This window comes from Magallana gigas, chromosome 10 (genome assembly GCF_963853765.1).
Source record: "Magallana gigas chromosome 10, xbMagGiga1.1, whole genome shotgun sequence".
NCBI lineage: Eukaryota > Metazoa > Mollusca > Bivalvia > Ostreida > Ostreidae > Magallana > Magallana gigas.
This window is the reverse complement of record NC_088862.1, coordinates 13,911,361-13,932,849: the sequence shown is the minus strand read 5'-3', so window position 1 is coordinate 13,932,849 and position 21,489 is coordinate 13,911,361. Positions and strand designations below refer to the sequence as shown.

The 21,489-nt window shown below is 32.2% G+C and overlaps 1 protein-coding gene and 1 long non-coding RNA gene across 2 annotated transcripts; one reads left to right on the top strand and one right to left on the bottom strand.

Moving 5' to 3' along the window:
• Positions 1–374: 374 nt before the first annotated feature.
• Positions 375–20,930, top strand: LOC105333549 (prolyl 4-hydroxylase subunit alpha-1). Its single transcript, XM_034454782.2, has 7 exons — positions 375–582; positions 1,344–2,026; positions 2,529–2,716; positions 18,134–18,328; positions 18,787–18,900; positions 19,349–19,487; positions 20,738–20,930. Exons 2-7 carry the CDS (start codon positions 1,362–1,364, stop codon positions 20,919–20,921), a joined length of 1,485 nt encoding a protein of 494 aa, XP_034310673.2. The 5' UTR covers positions 375–582; positions 1,344–1,361; the 3' UTR covers positions 20,922–20,930.
• On the bottom strand, positions 5,288–17,924 carry LOC117685983 (uncharacterized). Its single transcript, XR_010710262.1, has 4 exons — positions 17,767–17,924; positions 16,322–16,412; positions 15,041–15,119; positions 5,288–7,224 (listed from the first exon to the last, which is right to left on the bottom strand). It is a non-coding gene; the product is annotated as an uncharacterized lncRNA (long non-coding RNA).
• Positions 20,931–21,489: the final 559 nt, after the last annotated feature.

Sequence of the window (21,489 nt, the reverse complement as noted above, 5' to 3'; positions counted from 1 at the left end):
CGCGCGCATACAGGTACATGTTTTATAATTTTCTAGCGTACATTACATTCATAGAACATGCATATACATTATTACTCCTACTATCTTATCATATTATTATTATACTCTCACACTATTATTCGGGACATCTCCGACTCCGAATGTAAACAACTCCTTTATCAGATATATGCCCACTCTCGAGTATCACCTTTAAACGCATTGTTTCAAAGTGTCTTAAGGCAAATAGATATATATATACTTCTCCTTTAGACCATATAGAATATTCACAAGGACATGCTGCGGTAATCTATATTTAAAACCCCGCTCGTCGATCAATGAATCGACTTCCTTCGAAAATAATTAGTGATTAGAAAAACTTTTGAAAACAAATAATGAAATGAAGTCAAAACGCGTGTACAAGCTTGTACCTAAAGCAGTTTACTAATTCGCTTTACATTAGATTGGATCGAGAGGTGCTGATAAAAATGTACTGTGTACACAGTAGATAGATAGGTGTAGATAGGTGCGTGTAGTCTCAACCGTGAAAGTGACAAGAACGGACCGCCATACAGCATAAACTTGGACCGGGATCTTGTCTCGTGTGTAAGTATAACGCAATGTCACATGTTATATTGCTGTAGTATTTTAACTTCTCAAAAACATAATTATACAAGCCTACTTTAGGTATCTTCAGTACAGTGGTACAGCACGCCATAGCAATGACTGTAGTTTAGAAACTTGGAAGATTTACAATAGGATATTGTAGATACATGCATTTCTCTCTCTCTCTCTCTCTCTCTCTCTCTCTCTCTCATCATCATCATCATGCATGTACATTCACAATTAATACGACACAATTATGAAGCCTTTGTTATGTATTTGTTATCCCTGTATTAAACATACTTATTTGTCACAGTTAAATGGATGAACGTACAAACACTGTATACGTAATTATGCATGAATGAATCCACTTCGTGTAGATCCGGAAACTGGGGCATTTAAAACTCTTACAGCATTCCCCATGCTGCGTAAGACATCAACAGAAAGATGGGACAGTATATTAATCTTTGAGTTGATAAAGTTTATTTGAACTGTAAATATTTATCAATCTGTCTTGATTTATCTATAGTTTTCATCGCTAGATTTTTCATACACTCCGCTCCCCATTTATGAAGCGAAGTGGATAGAAAACCCATTGGGTAGCGAATATGACAACTGTCTTGTTTTTGTGTAACAACACATTGTGGTGTCTATATATATAAAGATCTAAGTACCTGTAGATATATTTATTTAAATCAAGAATTACAAATGACATATTGTAATTGAAGCTTTGGTTAATGTAAATTTGTTTAACCATGTTTTAGGTTATTAAGACAATCGCAATGAAACAGCAGAATAGATCCCGTCACCGGAAACCGAATCTGCAACAAACCGGAAACGACAAAGAGAAACACAGTTCTGTACAAAGTGAAAAAGATTCTAAAAATAGAGTCAGCCTAGAACTGGTGATTTTTCGGACCTCATTTGCCATTATTCTGGTTGGATTCCTCGTGTATGGGTTGTATATGAGTTATAGTGTAGCTAAGAGTTCAGAACGTGTAGATGGTAGAACAGTCGTTCAGAGAGACAACGGGGACACTTTCGTGGAGTTAGATTCCGACATCGACGACACAGAAGATGGAACAGTGTCCAGTAAAGAACAACAGAGAAAACCGTCTGTAAAACAAGAAATTCCGGTGAAATTGTCTGAAAAGTCAGAGACAGAGACTCCAACGGAGAAGAAACCACTCCAGCCGTCCAAGACCGATCAAACACAGAAATCTAGATTGTCAAAGAGTCAGAATCAAAATGGCGGCAAATCGCAGAAGAACAACAAACAAAAGACAACGACTCTATCATCCGGGAATGTGAAAGAGATAGAGAAGGAGGTGGAGGAATTCAAGGCTACGTACTTGAAGAAGATGTCCCCCAAAAAGATCTTTGTGGACGGTAGGCGACTTCCGCCTGTGGAACTGTTGCCACAGAAACCAAACAACAGTAGTGTCAGGTAGGAAACAGCTCAAATGGTTGTAAACCGGATGTGACGCGATAATAATTTGAAATTCTACATAACCATTCCAATTTAAAGTTTTGATTTTCTTAAAAATAAAATTTGATATCTTCATAAAATACGTGTTGCTAAATAAAGTCATATTTATCACGATCATGGTTATTCAATGGAGAAGAATCAATGGTTGTTTTATTCCTTGCCAACATATTGACTACTCCACATGATGCACTGATATAGAAATTTTACCGGGAAAATCCAAAGTAGATTTTTTTTTCAGAGAAAGGTTTGGGGGTTGAAGGGGGATGTCCTGAGGTCTATATTCGGTAACTTAACTATGTGCATTCAATAAGCTTAGATTTTCCAGGGATGGACGGGAGTTTGCGTGTTGACTAGGGTTCGAATCCTTATTATGTAGTAAAATGTAATGAGAGATCCTAAATTAAATGATTAACGCCCCCCCCCCCCCTAAAATGATCTATTCCTCTTCCTAATTTTGCAGAGTTTTCTTATATGACGAATTCCTGTCAGAGCAGGAATGTGACGGTTTGATGAGAGCACATGACAGTCACGTGAAGGAATCTTCTAAAATTAACCCGCTCATCTGCTTCGATACCATAGAGACGCTCCGGAAACACATCAAGACGGCCCGTAAAAAGGTCAAGGTTACTCCGGCTGATTTTATACCTGGTAAATGAACCTAGTTTCAAGATTACACTTTAATTTTAGAAGGAAATCTTTCTGATTGTTGCTTATTATAAAAAAATCTCATGAATACCTATTTTGTTAAGTGAAACGATTGTTGATGCTAATTTATTGTTTCATTTCTGCGTGAATATATGTACATACCATAAAGCTGAACACCGCTCGTAAATAGGCACTGTCACACAAGTATCTGGTATATTAACCCTTCGATTTCGTTACAACCGATTGTACACCTGAAATTCGTGGCCGACGTATAAAGTTCCTTAAGTTGTTTTTTGATTTTTCTGCATGTAAATCTTATTTTATATGCATATTCTGTTGGTATATAATTGGCATGTTTATTTAATATACCGTAGTCTGTTCCAAGATTTTTTTACGTCACATTTAGCCGATTTTTAGTAAAAATATACATGTGAAAGAAGTGCACTTAAAATCGATGAAAGGTGAATTTTTTAAGATATCTTCATTGACACATTATCGTTTTTCACTCGGAAGAGTTCACAGAAACGGAAAGATTTCTTGGGGAGATTTATAATGGGGAATGTTTACATCTTTTCTTAATTCGGAAGTCACTCGGAATACCTTGCGCAATTTTTCAACGTTATCATCCGGGTCTGCTGCAGTAAAAAATCCCCGTTGACATCACATTTTTTTAGCTGTGTATTGAATGATATTTCATGTCAGTTATAACGACGATTCCATTGAGTATTTGATATACAGTAACACATTGTTTACCCTGAACATTTCCTATTTCAACAGATTGTACAGCGCGTATTTTAGTCGCAAAAACTTATATCAAACTATAGCTAGAAAAAAATAAAGCCTAAAGTATGCTTAAAGCTATACACGCTATAATTTGCGTCAATTTTGAATGACAGTGAAAACGCATGTATTTGTCTACTTATAAAAGTTATCCTTAATCTGTAAATTACAAGGGTGAATTCCATCTCGTTACAAAGATATAGATTTTTAATTGTTTCTTTTCCTGCCAGGAAAATATACCTTTTCATGAATATTGATGAAGGAAGAGCAAACCGACCTGATTGCGCATGTCCGCGGAGAACTAGATGGTCGTTATTGTTTGCCTAATTAAATATCCAACTTGATTTTTAATATGCTTAACAGTTGTTAAATTGAAATACATACATGTATAATGAGTAAAATACGCTTGTCATTCACGATACCCTTACTTCTGCATTAACACTTATAGGATCTATAAATAGCACATAGGGGAAAAACACAGGTCTACGTCATTTTTTTAAAGGAAGTATTCATATCTACTCACAGGCTTGTATTTTTTTCTTTTGTTTGTAGTCGTATATCGGACAAATTTATGCTTTACTGAAAATATCCTTTCCTTTGTGAAACTATCACAATTATGAAGATGTTGACCCTTCACCAGTTTTGGTATGATAGGCTAAATTTAGCTGTCGATATCACGTGATAGATTGATATTCACGAGGAGGCATTACTTTCACCCCTGCGAATGTTATTGTCATTTAAATTCATATCACGTGGATTTCGTTGACCCGTAACAAGTTCATAGGTCATAACAGACCCGGAGTAAAAAAAGGCGGGAAAAATCTATAGTTTATTTCTATGTTTGAAGTACATTCTTGGTCATCGTCTCAGACCATAAGTACGCAATCGGCATAGCCTTGCATCCACTATTATTTTTGAATTTAATGAAAAATATTGCATATATGGTGAAACATGTAGTATCGTTTTGTTGGGATAGGGGGTGTTAAGTAATAAATATGAATATAAGTTCATGTTAATAACCGTTTTTGAAACCTTACAACTCTTAATGTACCCCACTGAGATTAAACATATTTGTTGCAAGGACCTTATAGATGGTGTCATAAAATTCAATATTTGCGGATGGGGGGGGTTCATCCCCCAGAATATTAAACATTAAATTTTATAGTACATACCTAAAAAGTAACCCTTTTGCAGTAAAGAAATTTTTGTGGCCCCATAATTTACAAAAGCTCTCAGCTGGAAGATTATAACTTTGATTAGAAGTTTAGCTGAAACTTAATTTACCATAATTTCCCCACATTCAAAATGACATGCAAGTTCTATTGTTTTCATTTTATCTTCTTGTCCCAGGATAATAAAACCTACTAGTAGACATGCTTACTCTTCCAATTTATATTTCTTAAGTGATAGTGACCCCGAAACCAAAAGTGAGTTTGTCGAAGTTGAATGGCCTTAGAGCATGCATAGGCTTCGGCTTTATAATGAAAGGATACTGTTGGATCATTAAAATTAGTGGGGGACAATTTTTGTGCATTGCTTTGTGGGTACGTAAATATAATTTCATTTATTATTTTATACTTAAAAGGAAATATGATTTATTAATTCAGGGAGAAAGTTAATTCATGGATGAGATGTACACACCATTTCCACAAAAATTGAGCCACCACAAAATTTATTTATATAATGATTTCACAGTATCCATTTCTTATATATCTTTCTGATTGTTCTCTCTTTCCCTCTGTCTTTCTCTCCCTCCCTCTCTCATTAAAAAAAACAACAATATTTCTTTCATAAATCATAATAAATTTTATAATGTTATTTTTTAATCCAAGCATGATTGGACCACCTAATACATGTAGTTGTATGTACAATTCTAAATGACAATGGACAATACTAACAATTTGTCTGGTAAAATTAATAAGATTTCAATCTTTTACATATACATGTATAATATTGATTGATAAGAAGATTCATCACATTTACATATAATCAAAACAATATTTCCAACTGTATTGTACATCAGTATTCACTAAAAACAATAACATCACTATACACCACAGTTTGCAACATGTAATTCTAATAATTTTAACACACTTTCATATATTTCTAATATGAACTATATCACAGCATATTGTAATTATTTTACATACACATGAGAATTCAAAGGTCCTTTAAAAGTTTATAGTTTGTTCCAGTCTTTCACCAAAAATAACTTTCTATCATAATATAAAAGATGTGAAAAAATTCTGATGACATAGCAATATAGAGTTATATATTAAGATATTGATTAGTACCAGCTAGTACATGTTAAGGTGCATTTAGAAAAGATTAGATTATTAGCATTTCACCAGATGATTTTGGTTAAAAATTAATTTGTTCATTTCATTGCAAAACTTTAGTCATTTAATCCCCCCCCCCCAAAAAAGGAGGGGTATTCCGGTAACTAAAAAGCTATGGTGAAATATACATATAAATATATACACACAATTAATTTTCGTATTTATCATAAGTCTTCAAAACAATAGTATACTACATCATTTTAACTAATATTTAATGTAATGATGAAAAAAATTGCAGTCTTTTTATGCATTGAAAAGCATGGAAAAGAATAATTCACCAATGATGCAAAGGTAGAATTGAAAATAGAGTCTTCATAAATGATAGTTTTTGAAACCAAAGCATATCAGACACAGTAAACAAAGATTGTAAGTGTCCAATGTTTAACAAAATTCATTTATCTTTTTATACATTGAGGTACATAATACACTCTACACTCAACATGTCTAGTTAAATCGCATTTGTGTTAACATGCTATACTTATAATACAGCATAAAATTAATTGTGGTCATTGAAGTATGTACATGTAGCAATCGTTGGACAGTTTCAAAAATATACACTCTAATAACTTAATTGATTATCTTTTATCTGGATGTGGGTCTAGCTAATGTATACCAAAAAATGTACACTTGATAATAACCATATTAACTGACATTTCATATTTTCTACTGTATCTAATTAAAAATTAATCATGTGGAATAATACATATCAAACGCTTCACATTTTGATTGTACAAATATAAAATAATAATTATTCAACAATAGTACATTATATTTAGTACATGTATTTCGTTTCATGTGATTTGTAAATCATATGATTCTAAAAACAAAACAATGCAAGTTTAAATTGATATACTCAGTATAATGGATTCAGCTTTAAGGACACACAAGATGTTCCTATATTTTTTATAATTTTCCTTGATATATTAATCCATTTAAAACCGGTTACGGTAATTCTAAAAAATTCTGAGTACATTACCAGGCTCTTGTCAGAGCTAGAATATTTAGAATGTTCCTTAAAATAGCAAGCAAAATGAATTTGAATGCTTGTAAATAGTCATATTATATACTTTCAATCAAACACTTTATATCTAAATAAAGAAAGTATCATTACATGAAAATATAATTATGGAATTACTTAATGGAAATATTCACATTTTGGAGATAGGAAATATTAGAGAAAGGGAAGATGTTAGCTGTGTCTGACCTTCAGTTAATCCTAAAAACGACAAACTTTATTTTTCATCTTTAAAAAAGTGACTTTAAATGAGGGATTAAGGGAAGTGCATGGCTAACTCTGTGCTAAAGGTGAAAGGTTTTGAAATGCTGTTTAGTTGGCTTCCAGTGATGTGCTGCATATCAGCTTGTTAGTGTTGTTACATCAGATGGGTTATCCTGAAATACATAATTATAAATATTCAGATTGAATTAACATATCGATGTTGCACTTATTAAATAAATAATGTATTAACAGTCAATGTATAAGGCTAAGCAAGGAAATATTTACTTATATAAATAATACATTTTATTACTTAAAGGTACTACATGTATTATATATTATAGCTACTACATGTATATAGCTATAGGTAAAAAATTCAAAAGCGTGATATAAATAGTGAAATGACTTCTGAATCATGAAGCAGAACAGATGCTTTCAATTGTGATATATAAGATAGCAGAGAAGAATGATCAACAACAGCTGATATAAAGGAAAAAAAATTGAATATATGACACAATGAGCCTATGGTTCATTAATTCATAATACTTCTTGTTTTTGTATTTTTTTTTTGTAAAAAAAAAACAAGTAAGAAAAGACAAATATATAACTTCTACCAGATTTTAAATGCGATTTAAATATTTTTTGCAATTCAGTTTACTAAATATATATGAAATTTTCTACCCCATGAGGACTGAGAGAGAGAGGAGTAGAGACTTATATCATTTTAAGAAAAGATATATATTAAATAATTTTGCAAATACTCTTGTTGAAATATGTCAAAAGTACATATAGTTATTTATTCAAAACTACCAAACAATAACACGGGACCATATATAAATATTGTAAAATGACACTTTGTCATTAAAATTGTGCCATTAGAGTTTAAAGCATCTGAAGTGCATTGATCAATATAAATGCATGGTATATTGACCATTATTATATTGTCCACATATTTTAATCATGCACCTAATTATAACATTACAATGTTACACCGGCTACCTTGAATTAAATGTAATAAAATTTGTTTTACAAATCACATTCAGACAAGGGCATGTGAAAATTGAAACACTGGAAAACACAATAAAGAATGTAGAATTGGTTTGTTCTAAAATTTAACTACCGGTAACTGTCTTTTTATACATGAGGAAACTTCCCTCAACCATTTTGACTGTCCTTTTTTTGAAAGATGGACACCATCATGACATAAATCAGACATTTTAAATTTTCTAGTTGAGCAAAAAAAAATATTGTGACTATGTTCACATGAAAAGTACAATTGCTTATTTAAAAAAGATTTAATTTTACAATAATCATTAGATTCTATAAACCTTGGATTACTCCTAGGAAAAATTCCACCAACAAAAACTGAAAATGGACCTAGATTTTTTATATAATAAATGGTTTCCATTAAATCAAATAAAATTAATGAGGGATTAGTATTTCTTTTAATGTCATTACCCCCAATTTGAACAAAAACATAATCGGGGGTATATACATTAATATAATAGGGAGCCATTTCCCGCATATCCGTAATTTTTCCTCCCGGCTTTCCAACACTGAAAATTTCCCAGTGACTAGGAAAAAAACTTTCGAGAACTGATCTGTCTATCCTTGACACAAAACTATGTCCTATAATTAATACTTTTGGGCTAAGAGGACCTACAAATTTTTCATCTGAAATAATAAAATGTTGCTTGAATAATTCAGCATTGCATGAATGAATTTTTTGTTAGTAAATTAATGTAACCTTAATTTTTCTAAATGATATCACCTCTTTTTATTACCTTTCGATTATTACATGTATAAGAAAATTTTGTTTACAGTGGCTGACTACACCTTGAAAACGTTTCTCAAACCAGAATAACTTGATTATGATAAATATCATGAGGGGTAAGAAGTATATACCGGTATGTCTAACAGGTGAAAAAGAATTTAATTTTGATCAAAAAGATATATTTCCCAAAATTTTATTCAGTAAATGTGAACAAAAGCCTCAGGGAGGCTTTAACCGCTGAGCTATGGCCATATTTAACCTAATTGATTGATAAGAAAAGTTTAAAAAAAAAAATTTGAATCACCATCTTGTGATATAGTGTCTTAAAAAGTACAAGTCTAGGTGTGGTGAAGTACCTTAAATTAAACATTAGCTTAATAATATGACTGGGATATGTACAGTTATGTTTTAATTACCAAAGTCCTTTAATGTATTATTATATTTTGCAGATTAATTTATTTATTAGTACATAATGTATCCGATATATTCTTTTAACCGCATCCAATGTTCGAGAATAATGATAATTGATACTTAGATCAGAGGCAACAAATGCAGGTTGCAAAGACATCACACAGTTTTGTTTGGCTATGATAAGCATGAAACAAATATTTAAATATCATCACTTATGAACATTTAAAACCTTTACATACATGTACTCCATGCAAGCTCAAATACTGTCCTTGTCATCAAACGATGTTACTTCAAGGATGTGTATTTTTACTTGTGAATTAAAAACCAACAAGGGGGACAATTAACATAAGAAACAATGAACCACCAATATCGAAACGCATTCATGAATTAGAAATACACATATATACACATACAACAAAGCATATACTATGAAGCTTTATTATATGTCAGTATTGACAATATGAGAAGAGTATAAATGAAATAAAATGTATTCTAGATGTAGTTAAATTCTGGAAAAATAATGAAGTCGGTCAACTTGCAATCAAATACTGTCCTTGTCATCAACCGATGTTACTTCAAGGATTTGTATTTGTGAATTAAAAACCAACAAGGGGGGAAAGCAATGTACCATCTATATCAAAACGCATTCATGAATTAGAAATACACATATATACACATAGAACAAAGCATACTATGAAGCTTTATTATATGTCAGTATTGACAATATGAGGAGAGAAAAGAATTAAAATGTACCATTCTAGATACCAGATAACCAAGTTCTGAAAAGGAAAATGGAGACGGTCAACTTCAATCAAATACGTACCGTCCTTGTCATCAACCGATGTTACTTCAAGGATGTACATGTATTTGATAGATACATGTTAAATATATAATTATGTGTTATTTACATTAAACTCATATAGATAAATCAACTTCCTAATTAGTATTTGATTCATTCTCTGGGTACCCCATTCTTTCACATAATGTAAAAGACATTTCATTTGTTTTGTACAACTTCCTTATACCAGGAACACCTTTTGGAGGAGCCCACCAGTTAGATATTGTTTGAACTTTTTTGGTGCTTTTTCGTTCTCTTTTGTCAAAAGCATGATCTTTAATTTCTATTTTATCTATAAATAATGGAAGAGATAAATTATGACAACCTTGTCCATGCAATGTTTCAGAGAGGTAATTAACGTGAGAATACACAGGTTTTTTTGCATGTCTAATCGGAAAATTCATGGTGGGATCATTCAAAATTGCTGAAATTTCAATGGTTTTGGACTTCACAATTTCTAGTTGTTTGACGCTGGGGACACCTCCAAAAGGTTTCAACATTGCCTCCTCTAACCCATGCAATGTTTCATTATCATTGGTACTTATGGCTCTTACATTGTAAGAGCCTAATGGAATCAGTGAATGAAGCTGCAAATATGAGTCAGAAGAAGAAATGAGTGCCTCAAACAATTGAAATGGCATACCCATTACATTATCTCCAGGGGGTGGAAATGAAAATACATTTATCCACTGCAATAAATAGCCTCTTAAATCAAATCTAAGCCTGTGTCTATCCATTGCAGAAATCCCAGGCATGTCATTAGCCTCCATAAAACCTCGCACCAGCTGACAAAACTGTGCCTCTTTAATGAAACCATCTTTTTTCAAGAGCATTTGTACAGGTGGAGAGAACATGAGAGCTGCAAAAGATTCACTCTGAGGATCTACACCATTAAGGACAGGAATTGGCAAAGGTGAATCAGGGAGTTGGCTTACATGCCTCCAACCTTCTAATGAAACAAACTGTAATTTACCCTTGATCAGACACATTCTTATTCTAATATGAAGGTGATGGTAGTCAATAAAATGCAAAACTAATGCATTTGATTTGTCGTGCAGTTCTGGAACTGAACACCAGAAATTGTTGGGTAATTCTGCAATTTGAAAAGACACAGGACTATCCGACTTCCATTGGTCATACATATCATGCATCATATGGTGAGCAGCTATCACATTCAAAAAGGCCTTCTTTTGCTTTTTCAATTTTTTCAAACATATACAGTAAAGAGAATTTGGATTTTTCAATTTTTGTCGTTTTTCTGGTTCAATGGACAGTTCAGAGGCACAGAGAATTGTGGACAATTTTGAAACAATGTCATGTTTTCTACCAGAGAGTTTTAAGTCTTTAACAACTTCTTTGTCTCGATAAATTGTTTTCAACCATTTGATGATGTTTTTGAGGTCAGCCAAAGTTGCATTTGTGTAGAGCATGTCAGAATTTTGCAATAATTCACATAATTGTTTACAACTCAAAGATTGAAGTTTAGAATTTTGGTGTAGAAAAACTTGTAATGAAGAAACATTATCTGTGGTCAATGAAATGTCGCTGACAAGAACTGAATTTGAATTAAGATCATTCTCTACTACCTCATCAACTTTGTCACTCTCAACATCATCAACTGGTTGAATTAACTCATCTGATAAATCCATCAAGTCTACTGCAGCAGGAGTGACATTGTTATCAAATACAGATTCTTCACTTAAATTTTCCTCTTCATTTTGTGAAAAATCAGCATCAGCACATACTGGTGCACTACTGAATACAGATTTGTCACACTTCAAGTTTGAAGAAACAAGATCTGGACAACTTACTTGAAACACAGTTGGAGAGGTTGATTTTGTAACAGCTGTGTATTTGGAAAAAGATTTAATAATGTTTTCAATATAGGTAATAATTTCTGACTTTGACATATTCTTAACAGATTCCCAACAATGTTTTTGCAACTGAAAAATAGTCAGAGGTTTTCCTTCATTAGAAACAGCAAGAAGTCTATGAAATTGTCCATCAAATGCAACAGCTGGTACATTACCACCTCTCTGCAATGTTTCTATGTAAAATTTATCTACCACTGCTCTTGCATCTCTCTCAGGAAAGCTTGAACCAGACAAAACATAGCCAATTTGAATACCATAGCCTCTCTCATTTGTAGCTAGTCGATCTGTATTGGAAAGCATATACGTAACACTCTCCGTGGCTCTAACTCTTTGAATTTGTCTTGTATTATTCAGAATTTCAATACACTGAAGTAAGAGTGCTTTGATGTCATTAGCTGTGAATAATTTACAACCAAAAAAAGATAAATCTTCAACATGACCTTTGTACATAGATTCAGGTTGGTCAGTTTCATTTGTTGATTGTGTTACATGTATACTTTTGACTTCTGTTAGAAATTCACATGTTTCTATGATAGATTTTGTGGAGGATTTTATTTCACAACACTGGGAAGACTTTAGTTTTCTACTTCCCTCAATAAATGTATCTTGAATGTGATGCATTAGATCATCAAAGTACTCTTCATTTTTTTTGCATACAAACACAGATGTAGTTTCAGAAGTGTACGAGACAAACAAAGAGATAGGTGCATTTGACACAGCCATACTAGCCTGAATTTGTGGAATGTATCTAACAGGGACTTCCATATGACATTCTTTTTTAAAATATGGACATTTTACTTCTGTTGACATACAAATTTGATTTATATCCAAACATTTCAAACACTCAATATGAGGTATGAAAACTCCATCTAAGGAGAACAGTGAAAATTCATGTTGAGAATCAGAATAAGAACATTTGTTCTCAACATGGCAATGGCATGTTTTGGCTTTAGGAAAACGAAAGATACCTACCTCAACATAATCTAAATGTGGAAAATAGACAGGCAAGACCTTTGTACATATCGTGGCTATAGCATTAATTTCATTTTCTGAGCCATGCTTCATGGCCTTGCAAACCTGTTCATTTGGACTTTTTTCTTTAATAGAGAAATGCACCTTATCATACAATGATAGTCTGTTTTGCAAGCCATCCAGGCCTGCAGCCTGGTACAAAGTACTGCCTGTTACATATGCCTCATTTCTTATTGTATGCCATTTTTCAGTACGTTGTTTTACAGGTACATGAATGTCATTGGTAGATATATGATCTATATTATCATTCAGTAACCAGCAATTCCTAATTGAATCTAAAGGAACAAAGGGCATATCAGTCCAGAATTCGTTCGAATTTTGTAACTTGCATAAAACTGAGGACAGAGAATCTCGTACACTCAAAGATTTTTCAAGAACTTCATTACTTTTCCGTATGAGAGCAGTCAAGTATGAAATTATTTTCTTGTATTTGGAGTGAATCCAGTCTTTCCCAGCTAATTTCATCTTTTCAGTAAGGGACTTTTGCATTGATGCTCTTTTTTCTTTTAAAATAAATGATGACCTATTCATTATTTCCAAAACTGTCTTAATTGAATTTACCAATGAAATGGTATCATTCAGATCAGTAATTTTTTCACAGCAGGTCTTAATAATATCTAATATTTCAAAATGTTTTTTAATTTGTTCTACCAAGGAGAGACTGGATTCACATCCAGCCAAATCAACATCACCAACTTCATCATCTTCAAAACCTGGTCGAATCCTTCTGCCATCAAACTTTAATACTAATGATGAAGATGATGGCGTTGATTTAACTGCAATGTCAATAAAGTCAGGGTACACCCCTGGTTTGAGTCTCTTTGGGATATCAAACTGAAGAGGTTGAAACTGGTCAAGAACTCTTTCAGAAGGCACAGGGAGTAAAGCTTGACACTCTGCAGGACTAAAATACCCACGTTTTGCTGTACAACTAAGTACCTGCATTTCATGCTTCCATCCGCTCAAAAATCGGAGGGTTGCTCCTCCGAAGAGACCTTTAGCAACTTTAAAAATACATTTCGTAGACTCTGAGTATCGCATTGCACAGGTATTTTCTAAGTTATAAAACCTTATGAAATCAAAAAGCAAATTAAAAGATGGACTTCCAATACATGGAACATTTTTTACAATGTTTTGTGCAAACATACCAATAATTTTTTCACACTGAGAATCTTGAACTTTGTCAAATGCATCACATACAATAAGCAAAGTATCTAATAACTTCTTTTTGTTTGAAGATGATTTGGTATTGAATATATTTAACAGTTTTGAAACATTCTTGTCATGACCAGTTTCAGTCTCTCCAGTTTGACTACCAATGTTCCTTGAAACATTAGAAGTCTGAACTGATATTGTGGCTTGCAACGGTGAACATTGTATGGATTTTGAAGATGAAACCCATCGAGTCTGAGCAGACTTTGTCAAACATTCATTTCTAAGATTTACCTGCAACCCTTTTGAGGCTCCTATTAAAATAGTTTGGTTTCCCTGTGATGTCTTTGCTATTTTATTTCCACTGATCAAGTTTTCATTATAATCAAAACTCAATTTTCTTTTCATTGACATTCTTAAAATATATTTACCATATCAAACACTGTCAAGCATAGCATCCAGAGCAACAAGGACATAAAATACCATGTAAATGTAGCATATTCTAAATATGCATATGAAAATGAAATTTTATCATTCATGAATGAATGCTTATATGCATCATTTCTGCAACATGATTCATTTATATCAAGAGACAAATCTTGCATACTTATGAAATAAATAAGAGAGACATATGTAATCACTAATTACATTTTGTATTACATTATGTATTCTAATGACCCATACTGGAACATCGTTCAATGAATTAATTGATAGGATTCAATGCTAATGACAACTAATTGTTATATATCAGAGCTAGAGTATCTTATAGATTACATGATGACAACTTTGTTCAGTATCAATTAAAATAAACAAAGCATATGTTATATCATAATGTACATGAATAGATGTACAAAAGAAATTCAATAGAGTGCTTACATTTCAGTTTTCATAATAGCTCTTAGAGTACTCACAATTCACAGTGTTCTGCATCTTTATGTATATACAAGATTACCAGTATATGTAAAAAGCAGATGGAAAATAGACGTTAACCTGGAAAAAACAAAAGATTTTATTAATGAAAACAATATACGGTACTTTGCATTTATATTTCAAACAATATGTGCAATATTGCACTTGTATATGTTTCTTACTGTGAAGGTTTTATTTTTTTGTTACTAGAGTGGAGGTGAAAACAATGTCAAATTCTTTGATTCTTTATACAATATGATCAAGAGCTTCAATTGTAACACATATTTGTATATAATACTATATATATCATGTATATAAAAAAACCAGGAGTATGCAAATGTTAATGCCAAAATATAGGTTTGCATGCATGGTCACAGCCCCCCCCCCCCCCCCCCCCCCCTCATAATCAGTTATTGCTGGAAATTCATTTCCACCCACCCTTCAACCTAATGCCACTTTAACCTATACATACACACACTTACAAATGGAAATAGGTTTTTTTTCTATTGAACCATGATAAAAAGTATTATTTCTTAAATTATGAATTTTAAATTGGATTATAATCATTAAGTTTAAGATGGGACACAGTATAGAGGATATCACTTAATTATGTTACTGTGAGGATTCTGGATGGTGCATGGTTAAAAAATATATTGACTCATGATGTCGTACAAAAAATCAATGATTCAGAAGTTTTGAGGAAGCATTTAAACCATTCTTGAAAACAATGAAATTGGAGAGATTGCATACAAGCAATAATACCGGGTATACATCTTCCCTACAACACAGACAGTACAAACAGTCTGATACCAAATTATTTAAATTATTCCTTTCAGGAGTGTTGTTTGCAATTTAATATTACTATAATGATTTAATTAATATATATAGTAAGAAATTTAAAGAAAGGCATATTGTAATTTTTTCATTAATACCTGTATATACATCATTTGAAAAATCATGAAATATCCATAAGTTAGGGAGGATCAAATTTAAATCTTATTCTGATTTTTTACATTTCTTTTTTACCTGTACAAGAATCATAATTAATTAAACATTGTAAAAATGTGACAAACTGTTGAATACATTACAAAGCAGAAAAAGAAGTTTTATTTTGAGATATCTCTTATGAGCAATTTATATATTGTTTAACCATTAAAAATTCCTTTTAAACATTATAATGTCCTAAATGATGTGTATAAATGTGTAAATAAAATTCAAAAACAGTGATAGATGTACTTCTGAAAAAAAATTCAGTAGTCATAAAAGCTCTTAATAGTACTCACAATTAATACTTTTCTACCCCTTATAACAGCTACATGCATGTAGGAGGGTCCAAATATAATTAATACACAGTAGTTCTTTGTTGATGTAAATCTGAGACAAAAAAATTACATTTCATCAATATCTGTTCCAATAAAGATACATGTAAGTTGTAACAAAGCTAGATTTTATACATTTTGCTTAATAACTACTTCATATTTTTGTCAATACCTCAGGGTTCAAACAATGTTCATTCAAAAGTATGAACAATTTTCAACATCTCTCTCTTGAAATGCCCCCTTGATCTAACTTATCAGGTTTCAGTATACATGTTAAAATCTAAATATTGTGATGTCTACAGAAATTTTGAATTGCAACAGACCCATTTGATAACAATGGAAATTATGCGAGGTATCTCACTTAACTTCCGAATGGAAAAAAGATGTCAAAATTCCACATTATAAATCGATCTCGATCAGTAAGAAATTTTTTGTTTTTCATTCCAGTGAATTTTAATTGCCAAAATGTGCTGCACATTTAATATAATTATCTTGGGGCAGGCTTATATAATAAAAACATTGTAGTTTGCATTTATATTTGCAAACAATAAGCCCCATTGCACAATTTACAAAGCTAATTAGAGATATAAAGTACTGTCTATAAATTTAGTGTCCAAAGCACTCCATAATTAAGACATGTGGCTGTGAATATATCTATGTATATTGCATGACGTACTATTATATTACGTCATGCAATATGCATAATTAAAAACAATTAATAATTTAATGGAATGACAGAAAGATCAACAGATATATATATAGTTATGTAATATTACACCTCCATTTAACGTTTTTAATATTTATGTAAACATGTTGAGATTGATCACAGAAATCATCGACACATGTCTTTATTTAATTAAACTTTGTAGTGTAAATATTGTTACACGATTTGAGAGAGAGAGAGAGAGAGAGAGAGAGAGAGAGAGAGAGAGAGAGATAGAGAGAGAGAGAGTTTGATTGTATTTGTTATTAGAGTGAGTTTTACATTTTTTAAATTACCAATTTCACTTTATTTTTCAAAGTATCTGATTGATACACCAACAATCTTTAAAAAAATAATTGGATCCGCACCTTCACTTCCGCTTTTCAGAAATCGGCTATAATTTTCTCTGCTGAAGACCACACATTTTGGTTGTAATATACAGCTTAATAAATTTCCCAGAGCTATGCATTATTTTTTTTTACTGTAATACGATCACTTAGGTGGCGTATATATGTAAAAGGTGTATTTTTCTAATTTCACAACACCACGTGGAGGCGTGGTTAATCAAGAACGATAACTCTTTTGTGTATTTTTAGTTAAATGCAAATACACGAAAATACTTCTCACTTTAAAAGCCTATAGATGTATTTGAACTCGGTTACAAAGATAAAACTAATAGATAGCATTAAAACTGCAAAATACTCACACTTTTTGATAATTTAATCCAACCTGCACCCACTTCCTCTCGAAAAATGACAGGAACTAAGAAAATATCGTTGAAGTCTCGTGAACTCACATTCGAACGCCTCTGATTTTACGGTACAATAACACCGATAAAGAAAGCCTTCCGAACACATTCGCAGGGGTGACTTTCCTGGCAGGAAAATAAACATTTTTTATTGTTTAATATTTGATATATTTGTTACGTGATCGAATTGAGCATTATAATTAACAGAATAAAGGTAACTTTTATTAGTAATCAAACACATACATTTTCCCCTTTATTCAAAATTGACGCAAATTATAGCGTGTATAGCTTTAACAAACGCATTAATTCGAACATTTATTTTCAGGTACCTTTTGCGTCAACGAAACGTTTTCTAGACAGCTGTCTGACTGGTTGAAGAGCAACTGGAGCTATAGTACGGCGTTCTATCCGGGGGAGAGCAAATTCTCCAAGATAATGGAATTTCGAGTCAAAGAAGCGACCCAACTGCAACCAGAAAACGGCGGGAAATTCCAAATAACATCGTATCCTCAAGGAATAGGTAAAATGCCTGTAATTAGTGTTCTTATTAGCTTTTGTGATTGATTTAGATTTTGAAACTCGAAATTTTATTTGATAACTTGTGTTTTGCAGTATTATAACTACCATAGTTGTACTTGGTATGCCAAGTTTTACTCTTTGATGGCTAGATGGTCGAGGCCATTTTGAGGCTATTTTTACCTCCTTTACACGAAGAGCTCTGTTCTGTGAAGCTAACTTGTTTTAATTTGTCTTTTATTAATGCTAGTGTGCAGCCAAACATATCATGTTTTAAAGTTTATTAAATAAGACAGATCTGATGATTAGTTTGTTGACCACCAACCCCCTCCCCCCAATTAAATGAAACTTATACCAAACAGAGTCGTACTAGCTTTTTGACAAAGGTACATGAGCTAATTGGTCAGAAATGGTTTGATCTTCAAATGTTTTGAAATACCTTTCGACATTTTATTTTGGCAGGTTATAAGACACACACAGACTGTATAGAGGATAACACCGACGAAAGGGATAGAATGGCGACCATTTTGGTTTATCTTCAAGATGTGGAAGATGGTGGAGAGACGAAATTTCCAGGTAAACTAAAAGCATGCCGAATTAATTGTTGAAAAGGAAGGTATGGAAAGACAAGGATAATTACTTTTATATATAGATAAAATTAATAATTATTCAAAAAGGCATTAACACTTAATTTGACAGTTTGTGGAAATTGTAATTGTGATTAACTTTAAGTAAAATCCTGAGTTGGAATTTAGTAGTTGACAATAACTGGATGCTTATAAAATTTAAAAAATCAGGCTTTTTTATGCTTGATTCCATTTTTGTTCAAGTTTGTGCGCATGCAAGAACATATTATTTTCAATAGATCTTTAATTTTACGACCCGTTTTTTACCGCTTGAACAACTTATCCAAAATATGACACTTATATTTGTTCAATCAAGGTTGCATTTATAATAATAATTATTGTCTTAATCATGATTATAAACTTCAAACAAAAATGTGGTATTTTTTTCTTGAATTTAGAATTGGGTATTTGGGTAAAACCCCGTAAAGGACGAGCGTTAGTCTGGAATAACATGAATGAAGACGGGAAGTGTGAGGCGCTTTCTGTTCACAACGCCGCAAAGGTCAACAAAGGTCACAAATACATCCTCCAAAGATGGTAAGATACACTTATGAAAAATTGTCTTCATTGATTTATTTGCGATTTGAGACTCTTATTTCAGAAAGAGCTTAGATATCCTGAATGAAACAACGGGAAAAATGAATTCTGATAAAGGATGTTGAGTGATCAACAAATTACTTTTCAAATCTATCTTAAATATTTAGATATGATTATTTTTACCTATTAACTATTTTAGTAAAGAACTTTTCCAAATGTTTTAGCTCTAAAATTATTATTATACTATTTACTTGATAAAAAGCTCTCTTTCCTAAGGAAATGAACAGCCCTGCAAATGTTAATGTCAATTAAGACATCGTGGTTTATTTGACTTTTTCAGTTTCGCAGTAAAATTCGTGCCTCGTGTTTTTAGTCTATTTCCTAGAGGCTTCGTATACTTGTAGTTAGATATAAAATCTAGAGGTTTGTTGATTTTTACCTTCATCTTCATTATTTCATTGATAAAATGAGTTCTAGAAATAAATGTGACAATAGAATAAATAGGTGTTCCTGCTGTTGTAACAATAAACATGCTAAGTAGCGACCCCCCTGAGGATTAATTTTCGATCCACGCCTTACCTAGTAATAGCATCAATTGTAAAACAGACTATACTATTATATGCAGAATGTTCCTTGAAAATGGCTCGACATACTAAGTTTTTATACAAAACAGACATTATGTACACCCAGTCTTTTTTTAAAAAAAGCATGGTCTTGCACACCAAAAGCATTAAACATGGCTATGATTTTATTAAGCAACCCAATGTTTATATTTTCAACTACGTGTAGATTGGTTAAACACGAACGATAACTCTGTTCTGAATATCATCGTTTAGTTTAAATAGCCGCGAGATGAAGAAGTAAGACATATATATTAAAAGATTTTTATGTTTTAACATAAATCAAAGTAGGATATGATATTAAAAAAACCGACCATATCTTTCGTATTTTGATAATATTATCCAAACACTTATATTTCCCCTGGAAATTTTACAGGACCTGACCAAATCTCGGGAAGTCTCGTTAACTTTCATTCAAGCGACTCTGGATTTATTATATACTTAGCAACGATAAAGAAAACATTCCGAACACATTTGCAGGGTTTTGAATATAGTATAAAAATGGCTAAACCATTCAGCCTTCTTATTTTTTTCTTCAATATCAGATATATTGTCATTTTTAAAAACAATAGAGACGATATACGTATGTATGATTATATTATCATGGGTATTACTTTCCTGTATATGCAGGTACTACTACAAAAACTTTTATTCTCTGGGTAAGCGGCCACCTGAACCGGAACTCCCTGTGCGAGCTTCCGGAACACCTCGGGTTAATTGTGACGAGTACGAGAAAGGAAGCTGTCGGTGGTACGATGAGTGGAATTATGAACACCTCGTAGACTATAGAAATCAAAGAATAAATCTGAAGTAGTTCAACAAATTGCAGTTATGTTTACATTTATGTGCATGAGAGTATTATGTATATTTATTTTTATCCTATACGTGTGGTGTATACTACCCGTGTGATATACCTTTGCTATATCGAACAGGTGATGCTTTATCAAATACTTCCGGTCCGAGCTTTTTTTGACACAGCCCCTTGCTTCAACGCTTCAGTGACCTATTTTCGAAGATTTGCTATAGTATTTTCAACTACTACAAAAAATTGATATAATATAGATTTTGTCAAAGATTTAAATTACAAATATAAAGGAAAACACATAACTGCGTCACATAGACACCCTTTTTTGCAAAGTTATACATAACCGTAACCAAAGACCTTTTTCCTTGTTTGTCAAGATTTTCGGTAAGTTTATCCCCCTTCCAACTTTCAATTTGCTTTGTGTAGTTTATAAAACTGCAAATCGCGTTAACTCTCAAGGAGTTCATCGTGACGACGCGATGAAAACAGAACGCCCTGGTTGTGTTTATATAAAAGAACTTACGGATTTAAGGTACTTCACTACACCGAGACTTATACTTTTTAAGACACTACGTCA

Coding starts and splice junctions, on each gene's coding strand:
- LOC105333549 (XM_034454782.2), top strand. CDS start 1,362: ATGAAACAGCAGAATAGATCCCGTCACCGGAAACCGAATCTGCAACAA. Junction 2,027..2,528: donor CCAAACAACAGTAGTGTCAG/GTAGGAAACAGC, acceptor CTAATTTTGCAG/AGTTTTCTTATATGACGAAT. Junction 19,488..20,737: donor AAATACATCCTCCAAAGATG/GTAAGATACACT, acceptor CTGTATATGCAG/GTACTACTACAAAAACTTTT.